At 32.3% G+C, this 16,382-nt stretch overlaps 1 protein-coding gene across 1 annotated transcript; it reads right to left on the bottom strand.

Annotated features, from left to right (window-relative positions):
• Positions 1-2,549: 2,549 nt before the first annotated feature.
• Positions 2,550-7,385, bottom strand: LOC133318551 (protein phosphatase 2C 70-like). The gene is made up of 13 exons (XM_061520557.1): positions 7,215-7,385; positions 6,286-6,481; positions 6,047-6,175; positions 5,773-5,948; positions 5,531-5,689; positions 4,674-4,817; positions 4,524-4,585; positions 4,086-4,221; positions 3,885-3,979; positions 3,314-3,429; positions 3,081-3,210; positions 2,786-2,840; positions 2,550-2,684 (listed from the first exon to the last, which is right to left on the bottom strand). Exons 1-13 carry the CDS (start codon positions 7,341-7,343, stop codon positions 2,550-2,552), a joined length of 1,662 nt encoding a protein of 553 aa, XP_061376541.1. The 5' UTR covers positions 7,344-7,385.
• Between the last annotated feature and the right edge of the window lie 8,997 nt (positions 7,386-16,382).

Here is a 16,382-nt window from a genome sequence, read left to right as displayed (position 1 = left end):
TGTCAGACACGTGTCGGACACCGACACGTTCCGACACGCGGTCAACGTATTTGGACACATTTTGGGACACGTTTTGATATTTTTTATAAAAAAAAATAAAATTACAATTAAAAAAAAATAAAAATATTTAATAAAAATTAAAAAGTTTAGAAACAGAGAACCCTATCTCGTATTTTTCCTGTCTTCACGCTGGAGCTACTCCTCTTCTACGTCGTCGGCCGTCTCATCTTTGCTTGCTTGTTGTCTCTTCTCCGATCCGAATCACGATCTTGATTTCAACTGCTTCTTCGTTGTCTTGATTTCATAGTTTGCTCCATTTCATGCGTGGTTTCTTTGTTTGCTCAAATTTGTGTTTTAGAATTTGGGGATCTGGGGTTGCTTATACATATTATGGTTTAGTTATAAAATTATTAACTTTTAGAAGCTTAAATCTAGCTCACTTGGCTTTTGACCAGAAACTTAAGTTTAATTTATTATTGATGTTCTGGATTCAGAGTATCTATGTTCCTGGGTTTTGATATGGTTTTTTTGTGAACTTATGTTTTAAAAATTAGGCTCATATCCCTTTTCTGTCTTGTGTATGATAGTAAATTGCAATGCATATCACCTTGAAGTCTAAAATGCAATCATCATAGTTCCTACAATGCTTTGTTGCATCTGAATGAAGCTACCTGAGTTTTTGTTTTTATTTTTTATAACTTGTGTCGGTGCCTAATAAAAAATGATAGGTCTTAATCAAGAAAGCAATTCACTTGTAACTCTTCTGAAGCAACCCCTGTTTTTGTTTTCCTTCTTGTATTGCTATTTTCTTATTGCTGTTTATATAATTCTTTTTTCTCGATGAAATTACATAAGGATTTGTAATTCTTTTTCATGTATATGTGATAGGCTGTGTTGGCTGAAAAACATGTAGAGTCGATTGTACGAGAGTTGGAATGATTTGCAGCAACCCCAAATTGACTACTATTGTGTTATGTGTTATGTCTAGATCAAACAATAACTCTGATATACTTATTGCATTAATTTTATTTTTATTTGACACATTTAACTTCTGAGTGGTCTACACTCTACACTCTTGGGATGTTCTATTATTTTTGCTTAATATTTATGTTATGAAATTTGAATATTTAATTAGTTATATGACTTATTATGAGTTGCTATATGTATTAAATGTAAATTATATTATATATATTAAAAAATTTATTTAATATCAAAACGTGTCCCATCGTGTCCAAATATGACATTTTTTAGAATTAACGTGTCGACGTGTCGTGACGTATCGTGTCCCGTGTCCGTGCATCATTGATTATCTCTATTGCACGAGAGAGTTCTCTCCTATTGCATGAGACTAATAAAGCCCTAAAAAAAATGCTTAAACAAGGAAGTTTCTATGTATATTTTTTATTTTATATAAATACACATTACATCTTTTATAATGAAAAATGGCTGAAGAAGAAGGATAATTCTTACTAATAATTAAAGATGTTCATGGTTTGACCAAACTGATTTTTCTTCTAAACCAAATTGGTTTTAAATCGGTTTGGTTCAGAGAACTAAATTATTTTATTTAATCTAACCAGTTTTATTTTTCTCAAATAGGTTCAAATTAGTTTGGAGTCGGTGAATGTTTTAAAACCAGTTTAAAACTTATTTTGATATACAAATTAATTCTGAACTGATTTGAACCGGTTTTCCAAACCTATTCTTTTTTTTTTTTTTCTTTTTTTGGAGTTACCCAACCCTAATTACTTTTTTGAGGCGAGTTGGCTCCTTCCGGTATCTCCACCAGCTTCGACTCTTTGAGCAGGCTATGGGACTAATCCGGAGTGCGGGAGATCAGTGATGGCTAAAAGTTCAGCTCCCTCCCCAAGAATGCATTCAGCAGGAATCGAACACATGTCCAACCCCACTAACTCAGCACCAAGTTACCAACTGAGCTGCACCCATTGGGTCCAAACCTATTCTTTTAATTTGGTTCAATTTTTAAATTAATTTAAAAAATTAGTTCAGTTTTTAAAAAATATAATTTGATTTAATTCGGTTTGATTATTTTGCACAGCGAATCAATCAAAACTTATAAATTGATGCCTCTACATGGAAACGTGCCCAATATATTCCTCGAATTTTGCTATCAAGTAGCTTTCAACAGTAAATTGATCAAGCATTGTAATAAACGAATATCCCTCAGGCCTCAAGTACATACGAATCTCTACACCACCAAGTTTTTTATTTGTTACCAAATGAAAACTGCTACTTTCCCCTTTCAAATCTTGTGTACTCCTAATGGAGTTTCGTTGAAAACTTATCTTAGAACATTATAAAATTATATTTATCTTATGAGTAAATCACTTTATTATTTATGTTTTGGTATTATACACGGACCCGTATCCAAGCAACCTAGAGTAACTAACAGCAGCAACCAATGATTTGGATTCATGTGATGATTTTGAGAACGGAAAAGGCAACACGTTCCAGGGAACAAAAATTATATATTACCATTACTGTAAAACTATTCCTAATTCATACTAGGATTGAAATTTACAAGAGAATCAGGTGAAGGAATCAAAATCTAAGAAGATTACAGAGGTATTATCCTTCGTTCTGAGTGTTTTAGCCTCACTTAACAAGAAATGGGCAATCTTTTCTGCTGAATTCTGTGTCTCTCTGGAGTGTCTCTCCCTCATCTGTGCAGTTCAGAAAGCACAGAAAGGAAAGTGTTAGCAAGATTGTGGTAAACTTAACAAAGTAAACTAAACTAGAAACAAACAAGTATTTTGAACAAAACCTGAAGCACTAGCTGAATTGCCTTTTTCATGCTGATGACATCCCATAATCCATCACTGCGAATTTGCAGACGCCATAGTTAGTTATCTTCAACATGGTCAAAAGCAAAATGGGAATGATCCCACAAAAATCCTAATATCGTTGCCAGAATCATGGTTTGAATTTTGCAAAATAAATTCAGTTATTTGACCAACTATTTCTAGAAAGAAATGTATCCAGAGACAGTGAACTATGATACCCAGAATATATATTTTGACATGAAATATTATAAAAGCATACATCGAAAACAAAATCACCTAGCTAGAATGGCGAAAGCCCTGCTTGATTGGCCAATATGCACGACTTCACTTATATGAGGCTCTGAACTGAACCGTGAATCCTGCTGTTTCAGGAATTTGTCCCCAAGCATCCTTGCAAGATTTATACCTGCATCAGGGTGAGAGCCAGAATTGGCCTTTGCTAAGTAAATATTTTAAGTCAGAACAGGTGGCTATTCTTTTGGTGAATCAATGTTTCTTATCCTTCATACCATATAGTCGTGTTTCCCCATCTTTCAATGGTTCACCCGTCTCTTCAATTCTTAGTCTTTCAGAATAATTTGCTATCTTATGATCTTCTGTCATCTTGAATTGCTTGCCATCAATACTACCAAAAATGAATTATTATGAGTTTTATAAGGGCATTAAAGTATAGCCACACAAGAATTCTAGTCTGCCTAAGCCAACAAAACCACACACCATATTAAAGTTCAAAAGCTACAGCTGCAGTCACTCAGGTAAGGACAACACAGGTATTATTACTGGAACAACTAATAACTAGACAAAATTATAGAACACGATGCAAATGGAAGAATTTAACATCTTCTCCATTAATTAAATTTCTCAGCTATACCTTGACTATTCCAGAGCCATTACTATTGGAAGGTTTTTCAGCCACAAAAATATTATCTATAAATATAATGCATGCATCTCAATGTAATGAGAAAAGTATTAATAGCACAAGCCAATATAACCGTACTATTTCTAATCTAATAGCCCAGATTCAAAATTCAAACATATCCCAATTCGCAAGCATTATAATTGTTGATTAAATAAGCATACCTCATTATACAGGCAGAGTCTCCAACATTTGCACATTGCGCAAAAAAGTTTCCATCACCATCAGCCCACACCAGGAGCACTGTTGCTGTGCATCCCTGCAAATTGTTTATCATTAAAATTTATAAACCGAAAAGGTGACTACCCAAGTAATCCACAAAGGTAAAGACAGTGTAAACAAGATCAGAGGGGAACAAGTAATACCTCATAATGGTGATTTATGGATGCTTCTGTTTGAGAAAATGCATCTCGAAGAACATCTGAAGCATCACGGAGAGATAAAACCCTCTCTCGTCTTAATGTATTTGATAATATACCAGCAATTATCTCAGGAAAAAGTCTGAAAAAAGGATTTGAAAAAGAAAAATTTAGCAATGTTTCACATATTAAAAACCACAACAATGGATAAGAAACTAAAATAGGCATGGCTGTCTTTTGTCCCCCATAAAATGCAACAATCATTATTAACAGAAGGTTGTTGGAATTTCGGATATTAAGGAATATTTTTTGGTGAATTTTTCCTTTACAGGTCTGTTTTTTTGTATTGGAAGTAGCAACACTCTTGGCATGCATCAAGATATAAATTTCATAAAAACAGCCGACAACAAACATCACGGAAAACCTAATGCAGAAAATACTAACTTGCTAGCAGATTTGGCAGCCCCATCTCCACCATGACCATCATAAATGCCAAACAGCCCAAACTGCAAATTAGGAATATAGACTGATCTGAGAAATACAAAACAATACAAGAGACGTTGACTGAAGAAGCATTATGAATATGTACCAAACCTGATCCAGTCCAGTTAGAGGCCATTGATAATAGCAAACATCTTCCATAGTCAACTTTTTTCCACCTCGATGCAACGTCATGGGATCTGATGCCATACCCACTCCAAAGGGAATGTGCTGCTGATTTTGTGTAGTAATATCAACCTGCCATAGATTAAAATCGCAACAGATTATATAGGCATGTTTAAAAAAGAAGCACGCATAAAATTTAATCATAGCATAAAAAACTAACCACAGTAGCATACTCATTCCAAGTATCACTCTGCAAATCTTAATAATATAGTGCCAAATAGACAAAAAAACTAGAACAATTAAAATTTACACTCACAACACAGACTTCCCTAAAATCTCATGGAGAAAAATATTTTTTGCTCAGGGGTCACAAAGCGAACATATTTACTATTAACAATAGATCAGAGGTGGCAGGAGGTTGAAAGAACAAAAACTAAATATCCAAATCAATCTAGCTAAAATCATTTTCTAGATACAAAAGTGAAACTTCTAATCATCAATCTATCTATCTAAAATAGAAACAGTCTCATTCTGTTTCATAACAATAAAGCCGTCCTCCCACATCTGCATGCATGACACAACACAGGTATTGGCATTCAAATAAATTTCTAAACAAAACCTTTCTTGTAAACAATGACATACGGATTGGAAAAGTATTCTTGGATTGTAGAGAAGAGCATAAAACTAAGCAATTATAAATACCAACTACAATTCTATTCAACCTGTAAAACCTGCAGTTATTCACACAGCCAATATCATGCATGCAGGCATAAGCTTTGCACCAACAATAATCAAAACATTAAAATAAGGCTCAATCTTAAAAGACATTTAAGCCTAATACTTACAATTACTTTTGATGTTGTTCCAAGTGTTATGATATCTCCATTAGCAAGATCCATTGGATCACCCCAATGCCTGCTTCCAGAGTCTGCGTGGTTGATTGGCCGAGAATTCAAAAGCGTTCCATTTAGGCTACCCATATCTACCAACTCCCATTTCATTTTCTGAAATTTCAATCTAAAATTAATTATTGCACAGCATACATCTTGAAAAATCCAAATGGAAGTCTCTAAGAATAGAGATTTACATCCAAATTCCACTTTATCAGAGCATGCTTTCCTGACACTTCTGAATCATTTATCAACAAATCACTTGGAGAAACTCTTCCTAAGGCCAGTGGTAGATGAGAGGGATTCGTTGACTGTACAGAACAACGAAGTCCACGAGAAGGACCATCGATAACCTCCAGTGTGAGGCAACTTCCTGTACTTCTAACATAAAGATATGATGACATGTGCATATTTAGCCAATACAAATTCATAGAGTAATAAACCCTTAATCAAAAAGAGTTAAGAAACTACTTTGATCAAGAATATCTCTTTGCACAAAGTCTTGCAGTCTATCATTTTCAAAATTTGCTCTGCTATGCTTTTGACCAACAACAACATCTTCTGAAGGATCAGAAATTACATCTAAAACTGAACTATCCCCTGGAAATAAGAAGAGAGCACTATATGACTTTGCAAAATAGTACAGCAGATAAAAAGCACTGATAGGAGTAAACAGCTATACTGAAAATTGGTAGGGATGGTAGGAGTACCATGAGGCGCATTAGAAGAAAGAGAAACGGCAGGAAGCCTTTGCTTATAAACAAGTTCATGGGTGCGAGGCGAGAGAAAATTACTTTCATTTGGATAGCAGGCACCCTCAAGATCATAATTTCGAGGCAATTCAGAGCTCTGGCTATGTGACACATTTATGTCATCTACAACAAGGGGCCTCTCCAGCTCATCAGCCTACAAAAGTAGGATTCACTGAGGGTTAAAAGCATAAGCTCAATTGACAGATCATAATTCATTTAACAAAATCAGAAGGCATACAACAATATTTATAAGTAGATTCCAAGTGAAGTGCATAAATTAACACAAATGGACATACTAGTGGCCACCAATGGTTTGCCCACTCAGCGCAAGTAGATGAGACGAGGGAATTTTTGCAATCGAGAGATACCAGATGCCATAGAGGAAAAACAACATGTCAAATCATGGCATTTGGATCCTTGAAAGGCAAAGCACAAGATTTGAAAAACTGTAGCAAGTTAAGGACACGAATTTAGCTATGCCAAAGAAACCTTCAAGGGAAAAGTGATCAAATCATCTTACATTGATCATAAACCAGTACAATAACAACTTGCTTCTTTCAAATAGCAACCTCACTTACAACAGCATTATACCATCATTCACAACAGACATAACTACAATACATACAAGTCACAGAAAAACACAACAAATGTAAAGTATACTTCATACGAACAAGTACAACAAAATTGAAACCAACAGCTGGTTCCTAAATTAAGCCTCAACCCCAAACCATCGGTGAATCAAATAACCACAAACCGATTACTTGAAAGGTTTGTCACATAACAAAACAGAGCATTGCAACCAAGAAAGTGTTAGGAATACCCAATTGTCAAAGGAAATGGAAAAATGGAAAATTGAAGGAAATAAGTTACTGGGTGTAGAAGAGAACCTTGATGGAGGAGAGGGAAGGGGAAGCGAAAAAGAAGCGCCATGGTTTGCAGGCGAAGAAGACAAGGATGATGACGAGAAGAAGCATAAGGAGAAGAAAGATAGTGACAATGCTCTCTCCCACCGCCATCTTCTTCGTTCTCTCTCTCTCTTCTCTCCCGAGATTGATTGGGTTTGCCTTTGCGACAACCTCGCCTTGAAATGGTCGCACTCTCTGTTTTTCTTTCATCTTTCTTTTCTTTTTCTTTTTTTTCTTTTTACTGCTAATTTAACTTCACTCGATTGAAATATGAGTTTTATTAATGTTATGCTACATAATTTAAGTTTTGTTTCCAACACACATAACAAAAGGGAGATAGAAAATGGAATAATGAAAGAAAAAAAAAATATGTGGACCCCACCTCTTTAATATGTGTGTAAGAAAGTGAAATTGTGTTATGTTACATGATAAACCTAAAACCCTTGAAATATTTGTTCCTAAGTTTTTTTTTTTTTTTTTAAATTGTTCCTAAGTTTTTAGTAACATGAGAGTTTTGTTTCAAACTAAAAAAGCAAGCAAACTTAATTACTAATGAAAAAAATTAAAATAATAAATTCTAAGAAACTCATAAGTAGTTATTATATAGGGGATTGTATGAGAGAAGTTTTCTCATGTTAAGAAATAAATAAAGTGAGTCCCACCAATTTTTAGAAAAAGAGAAAAAAAAAAAGACATATTTTTCGAAGGAAGAGTGACATGAAAGATCCATCTTATGCAACATAAGAGTATGATTTCCCTATTATATATCAGTTTTAAACTTTTAATTAGTCCGTAGATATTTTCATTTAAATATATTTATTCTCTTGACAGTAATGTTTAAACTCCAATGCAGATAACAATATAGTTGTACTTGTAATCATGTGGTTAACCGTTGTGTGAGTAGCACATTATGCATGGACACATTTTCTTTGACAAATAATAATGATTAAGAGTTAGTCTAGTATTGCTTCAAAATTTAAGATGACAAGTTTTAGAATGAGCTATTGATATAATCTTTTTGACGTATGGTTCATTTCATCTCTGTACTAAACTAACTCTATAAGAAATCTAAATTAAATTAATGAGCAGCTGAGAAACTGCACGTTACATGCAAGCATGTACAATTTTCAGATCCAAGAATCAGTGTGGATAATATTGGTGAAAGTTGGGATATTCTAAATTTTTTAAGCTTCATTTCAATTCTGTTTAAGTCCCGTTTCCCCCCTTCCCCCCAAGCATCAGTTTTTCTTTTTATTCTAAATTAATAGAATCGAATGTCAGAACTTTTTTTCTTCTAAAAAAATCAGAACCCAGAATTTGATTTTAAGTTTGCTTACCTTTTTTTTATTTGTGGGGCTTATCTAATCTCATGTTGCATGAGAAAAAAAATCTTATGTTATAAACATATAGTGGCGAGACCCACTATCTAACAAATAAAAAAGAAAGAAAAGAAAAATATTATACAGTTATCGAAGGACGTGTAAAAAAAAAAATTTACCTCATACATGAGAATCATTTTTCTCTTATTTGTGAATTAATAAAGTTGGTTATTAGCCTGTGGATTCTGGGAGATCTATTTTCGGCTTAGTCGGGCCTGGACTTCTCTTAAATCAAACAAAACTTGGACCAAATAGGCCAATTCATAAAGTGTAGAAATAGTTTGGGTTTGCATTCGTTTAATCGCATAATGTGGAGAGTATGCGACGCTAAGATTAACCATGGTTCAATTAAGCACGGCTAATTTACATTTGCCACCTTTTTTTTTTTTTTTTTGTAGTGCTAGGAAGACGATGGTTTGTGTTACAACACATTAATACGTCAAAGAGATTGCAACAATTTAATGAGAATTACGATCACGATATTCCTATTTGTTAATAATTTGTGTGATAAGAAATGAAAACACAAAAATGATTGTGAATTATGGCAACTTTCTTTGTTTTCTAGAAGAAGAAAAAATCAGGAAATAAATACCAACCTTATATACGAAATGCAACAGACTAATTAAACAAACAAACAAACTACCAAAAAAACAAAAAAAAATAAAGAAAATTAAAGTATTATAAACTTAAAGAAGAATTTTAGATAATATTCTAACATGAGAAAAAAAACCAATAAGAGGGAGTTGCTACGGTATCTTAATTTTTTTTCTAGTATTAACACTACTGCTAATGTGATTAGTTTTTAAACAGTTATTCATTGTTGATTTTTATAATGAATATTTGGAGTCTATTAACCATACACAACAATAAATAGATATTTGATAATTAATCAAAACAAGGGGGAAATGACATGGATATCGAAGTATATAATATGTTAACTATGATCACAAAGAAAAACATTAACTAGGCTATTGAGTAAATTCTCATGATAATTGGTTTGTGACGTGCGTACCGAACGCAGAGGATAGGTGCGGAAAAAGAAAGGGTTGGCTGCAGCTAATCTTCTCAGATTAACTTCATTAGTGTATTCTATTTTTCTTCTAAATTTTTTTAAAACTAGCATTAATTTTTAGTGGATATGAGTATCCAATAATATGATTTACACATAATTTTTTTTAAAATTAAATGGGAGAGTGATAAGTCACACGAGAAATAAATTAACTGAGGATTGGAAAGACCCTTATATTTATGATTACTTTGAGCTTTTGGTTGAGATTTAATGTCAAAGTCATTTATTATGATTTATCACTTTGTGTATTAATAAAAAGAAAAAAAAAATATTTCTGCGGTTAATGCAGGTAAGTTATCTGCATTTACTACCAAAACGATGTCATTTTGAGATTAAAAGATTAACAAATTATAATTATGGAGACTATAATAACGTTGAATTAAATTAAAATTACAAATATACCATGATTTTCGTCTCAAAACAATGTCGTATTGGGCTTACTGCAGATAACTTATCTACAGTAACTGTAGGAAAAGCAAACCCAAAAAAAAAAAAAAAAAAACATTTTCTCCTTTTAAAAGAATTTTTTTTTCTCCTACTAAAGACTCTTAGTATAAGTGGGGCCTACAAAATAGGAGAGAAAAAAAATTCAATGTAGAACCCACTTATACTATGAGTCAAGTAGAAGAAAAATTTTCTCATTTAAAAGAAAAAAATATTTTCCCTAATAAAAAATATCATTTATTTTGAGCTTAATTTCTCGAACGGCTTAACATATTTATTACACAATTTTAAGTTTTTAACACATTTTTTGACATTGTCATTCTCTAACTATAAGTGTGCATATAACAAATTAAGTCCTAAAGTATCTGCTTGTGTCGGCTGATTTTGTTGCCTTATGAGATTTTTGACTTGGATACGAAATATCTATGGCATCAACCTGCATATTCTTGGAGATAATTAGCGAAGTCATTTTCATCAAGTTCATGACTTCATCAGTTCTGTTGAACACTATATTTAGATAAGAATGAACAGGAGATAAGAGCATAAGAAAAAAAAAATTGATCCCAATCGAGGGTGGAGAGGTTGATAAGATGTTGTGCTTAAAGAGGTAGCCAAAGGGCAAACTAATAAATAAACATATGAAATTGAAAGAAGTAACTGTGTGCTATGATTTTTTTATTTTTTTTTCCTTTACACACATCTTCTAGACTTGTGATTTGCAAATGCTATGTTGTTAACGACAAGCTCTTGGCCACCGAATATTCTAAAAGCATGACAAAAAAGATTCAACTTCAAACTTAGTTATCAAAGGAAAGCTCAAAATGACGTCTGACTGCACAAGACTTCTATTACCTTACCCGTATTTGGCAAGCTTGGTTGACATATAGGCGAAACTGTTGTCGAAGAAAGTGACTAAATCATCATCAAAAACTTGAATCCGAATATAATAAAGAAAATTAAAATGAAATTATCAAACACAGGATTCCGAATGTAGGAAGAAGAATGAACATAGTATGCACCGATCCGTACGGACGGATGCGATCCGACCGGACGGACATCAGCGATGGTGCATATGGCAGACCAAAGGCCACTTAGCTTCTCTCCCTTCCACAAAATGTTTAGTGCCCCAAGAGATAATTTAGGAGTGTGAGATGAGAACTTATATACTTTCTTAACTCTTATTAATTGTCCAATATGAAACTTCTTATAACCCACGCACCCTTTCATCTTTTCTTTTTTTCTTTTTCCTTCCAAACTCCTTCTTATCCATAACCCATAAAGATTTTTATACTTAAAATTCTAACATAAACAAGTTTTATTATTGACTTAGCAAACTTCTATTGGTCCTACATATAGGTAATTGTACACCCAAATTCATCACAGGTAAAATAAAATAGGTGAATATATAACCCTTGATTCCAACACAGATTGCATATAATAAATGTCGAAAACATATATTTTATAGTTACTAATGGACACTGACCATCTTCTCTTATGTAAGAATACCCCAACTTTTTACGAAAACAGTAACACGACTGTTGTAAATGCTATTCAATTAAGTTTAACAAGAAAGCATTTAAGAGTGACGAGATTAAGACACACATTTGAAAACTTATGTAGTTGAACTATTCGTGAACTTGTCAAAGATAATATTGGGCAAAAAAATTAATTTAATGCTTTTTAATAAAATAATTACGCATTTATTACAGTTTTGAGAATAATTACAGATTTATTGTACAATGTGACGCTCCTTTTGGGCGTGACATGTGACGCTCCATTGAGGCGTCACTCATCAGGTGTTGACACGTGTCATATTTTTTTTCCAAAAATAACAATCATTTAATCATAAAACTTTTGAAGGCCATAACTTTTGACTCAGGTATTCAAATTAGGTACTTTTTTTTTTGATTCCACATAACTTTTCGAGATCTACGCAATGACATCTCATTTGACATATTTTATTTCTCACAAACACAACTTTAATTTGCAAGAATGATATTTTAAGAGCGGATAAACCCAGAAGCCTCTAAGTTCTGGATTTGTGATTTAATATAAATAAATAAATAAAATTTTGATTTGTGATTTAAATTTTTTTTATAAATTTTTTTTATTATAACAAAAATTTGGTTTGTGATTTAAATTAAAAATAAAAATAAAAATTATTATTAATAAGAAAAACAAAATAAAAATTTGATTTGTGATTTAAACTAAAAAATCAATTTGAAAAATCTGTAGAAATAAAGCAAATAATTAAATAAATATTTTAAATCTCTAAGGAAGAAGGATGTTATTTTTGAAATTAATGATTAATGCTATAAGCTTCTGGGTTATTATTCGTGGTCTGAAATTAATGATGACTTATGAATGTTTTTCAAAAATAAAATTACCTAAATTAGGCGTGATTGCTTCTTGATTGAAACCCAATTTAGACGTGATTGGTGACGTGTCAGGTGTTGACACGTGTCACATTTTTAAACTTAGAAGCCTCTGAGTTCTGCGTTTGTGATTTAATATAAAAAATAAATCAAGATTTGATGTGTGATTTAAATTAAATTTTTATTTTATTTTTATTATAAAAAAATTTGGTTTGTGATTTAAATTATAAGTTACAATCATTATTAATAAGAAAAACAAAATAAAGATTTGATTTGTGATTTAAACTCAAAAATCAATTTGAAAAATCTATATTAATAAAGGAAATAATTAAATAAATATTCTAAATCTCTAAGGAAGAAGGATTACGTGATTTAAATTTAAATTATGTTTATGAGAAATAAAATATATTAAATGAGATGTCATTGCGTAGATCTCGAAAAGTTATGTGGAATCAAAAAAAAATTACCTGATTTAGATACCCGAGTCAAAAGTTATGGCCTTCAAAAGTTTTATGATTAAATTATTGTTTTTTGGAAAAAAATATACACATGATGAGTGACGCCCCATTTAGGCGTCTCTCCTTAGGGTGAGACGCCTCAAGGGCGTCACATTGTGCAATAGATCCGTAATTATTTCCAAAATTATAATAAATACGTAATTATTTTATTAAAAAATATTAAATTAATTTTTTTGCCTCTTCTTGAGATGTGACATTTGTAATGTAGATATAATTATTATTATTTATTTTTTGATACATGATATACTTAGTTAACTATATAAAAAGTAGTATAGATTTTTCTTTTTTTAGATATATTCATTGATTCAACAATTATCTTATTGATTTATCAAATTCATTACATATACAATATCTTAAAATTATTTTCTCCATTTTCAGCATTCGAACTCGAGACCTCCAATTAAGGAAAATAAGTTCGTTATCACTTGCACCAATAATTATTTCTCTAAATAATGTATATTTTGTGTGCTTAAAATTAGGTATGGTTGTGACTGTTCAATTGTATCCTACAAGAATTAATTTTTTCGAACAATCTTTTTTGTAATCTAGTGTATTTAGTAACAATTTCTATACTTCTGAACAATGTTACCTGAAGTGCAAAATTGTGTATATAAAGTAAGCCATCCACATATACAAAATCGAGGGCAAATTTGATTTCGCCCCTGTACCTAAAGAAAGACCCACAGAATTAGATTCATACAAATATTTCAACTTTTTTTATCTCTCTTTACCCTTTTTTAAGAATAGATTCAAAATCCAACTCTTCTCAAAAGAAGTAATTAGACTTGGATTAGCTCCGAAAAAAAAAAATCCAAACTATTGGTTGCGCAGCGATTCATCACATTGAAATATCAATCTCTGGAAGAAGCAAAGATAACCATATAACACGTATGTACGATTCACTGTATCGATATTTATCATTTATAATCATGCATTTCGGTTGAAGATATAAATCTGAGGCGCATGCAGCACATTTTCATAGCGACCAGATGCGAAACTTCAGGAAAGGTGCTGTACTACGCAAAGCAAATACCTGCTTTTGTGACAAAAAAGTGGTAGTTATTCGAATTATGCTAATGTTTAAGGATGAAAGCAGGTGTGTAATAATGTCAACGAATATGTTAAAGCTGCTATTACATCCAGCTTGCGACATTGCACAGATATTCCTTGGAAATTGAGAGATAAGCTTTTAAACCTTACTACACCTTAGTGTTCCATACCTGCATTGAACAAATGAACTATCCTAAATCGCTCCATCTTTTAAGACATTACTTGCTAGCTAGGTCTAATAAGTGGTAAAGTATTTGGGTCGTAAGTCTTAAGTTTAAATCTTTAAATTTTTATAATATATATATATATATATATGGTTGGAATCATTTTACATTGGTCACTGGCGCACCTAGATGGTCACTCCTGTCCGCACTTGCGGACAGGAACTTCAATTTTTTTTTTTTTTTAAAAGTATAGTAGTAAAGTATGATGTTGCTTAGATTAGGCTTTGTTATACAACGAGAAATGAAATGAAAATGAATGGAATAAGGTAAGATGGAATGAGATGTCATATATTTTATTGTATATTTTATGATGCCATACAATAAATTAGCTTGATTAAAAAAAAAGTGTTGGGAATAATTTTTTATGTTAAGGTGAAGTTTTTTTTTTCTTATTTATAACTTTTTGTTTTTTAATCCCTGCATGGAGAAGGATATTGTAACAATCAAGTAATGTTACTATCAATCGATTTTACCATTGGATCAATTATGTTGATCCAACGGTTATATTTATTTTCATCTTTGTATGGTTATGATCCCTCATATTTAAAGTGAAAGCATTAAATATGGAAAATTATAACCATACAAAAGTGAAAATAAATATAAAGTATTAAATATGTGGAATCAAAACCATACAAAGATGGAAATAAATATTACCGTTGGATCAGCATAACCGGTCTAACGGTGAAATTAATTGGTAGTAACACTACTTGGTTGTTACAATATCATATCTCTTAATGCATTTAAATTTTTCTTTAGAAATTTTTTTCGAGGGCGCTGCCCCTGAACCCCAAACCAATGTCACTAAATGTGCGGACATAAACAATATTGTCTAGGTCCGCCACTGACACTGGTGTAAATTAATTCTTAATCTTGTTTATTGATTCTATTTATATCTAATGGCTTTGATTTATTAGATATTTGAGCAGTTAGATGCAAATAAATCAATGACCAATATTTGATGTAAGACTTATTATTCTTACATCGATGTAAGAATAATCTGCCTCATATATATATGAGGTAGGATCCTTTGACACCTCATTGGAGAGTCATTTGATCAAAATAGATCAATGGTGTCACATGCTTACAAATCAGAGTCGTTGATCTTTTTTAATCTAATGGCTCTTAGATGAGATGTCAAATTTGTAAAAAGATCCTATATATATATAGGGAAGGATTCGTTTCCAGAAAGTACATAGTGTAATCTAGTATACTTCCATGAGTACACAGTGTAGTTTAATTACAAGAGTTTGTAAATAAAAATTATAACCTTCCCCTATATATATATATATATATATATATGAGGTAAGATCCTTTGAGACCAGTGTCAAATTTGAAATTTGACACCTCGTCTGAGAGCCATTATATTAAAAAAGATCAACGACTCTGATTTGTAAGCATGTTGTAAAGAACCTTGGGAACCACCCCAAAAGCTAGCTCAAAGGGTGGGAGTGTCCAAGGCCTTATAAAGGCCACATTAGTTGCCCACACAATCAATGTGGTACTATATATCTCAACACGCCCCCTCACACGAGAGCCCATTAGGCTTGAAGCGTGGATTATGCACAGGGCCAATTTTTTGGTTTACCTTGGGATACACCACCCCAAAAGCTAGCTCAAAGAGTGGGAGTGCCCAAGGCCTTATAAACTCCACATTAGTTGCTCTTCAACCAATGTGAGACTATATATCTCAACACGCCCCCTCACGCAAGAGCACTCTTGGCTTGAAGCGTGGATTATGCAACAAGCTCAATCTTTGGTTTACCTTTTTTGTGCTTCCACTTTAAAGTGGGGGGTGCCGAAGCTCTGATACCATGTAAAGAACCTTGAGATACATGCGACACCATTGATCTTTTTTGATCTAATGACTCTCAGATGAGGTGTCAAATTTTAAATTTGACACTAGTGTCAAAAGTTTCTACCTCTATATATATATATATATATATATAGACACACACAAATGCTCTCCTCATGTCACTCTCAAATCAAAAAAAGCATTATGGAACTAATCCCAAATCAAACACCGTGACAATTGTCCAGCTTTGGTCCTAAATATCCTCCTGCAGGATTTGAATCTATACTCCTTTGACAGTT

Source organism: Gastrolobium bilobum, unplaced genomic scaffold (genome assembly GCF_033153095.1).
Source record: "Gastrolobium bilobum isolate Gb01-03AN ecotype WA unplaced genomic scaffold, APGP_CSIRO_Gbil_v1 utg889, whole genome shotgun sequence".
Taxonomy (NCBI): Eukaryota; Viridiplantae; Streptophyta; class Magnoliopsida; order Fabales; family Fabaceae; genus Gastrolobium; species Gastrolobium bilobum.
Note: the sequence above shows the minus strand (reverse complement) of the source record. Positions and strands in the feature narration are given on the sequence as shown.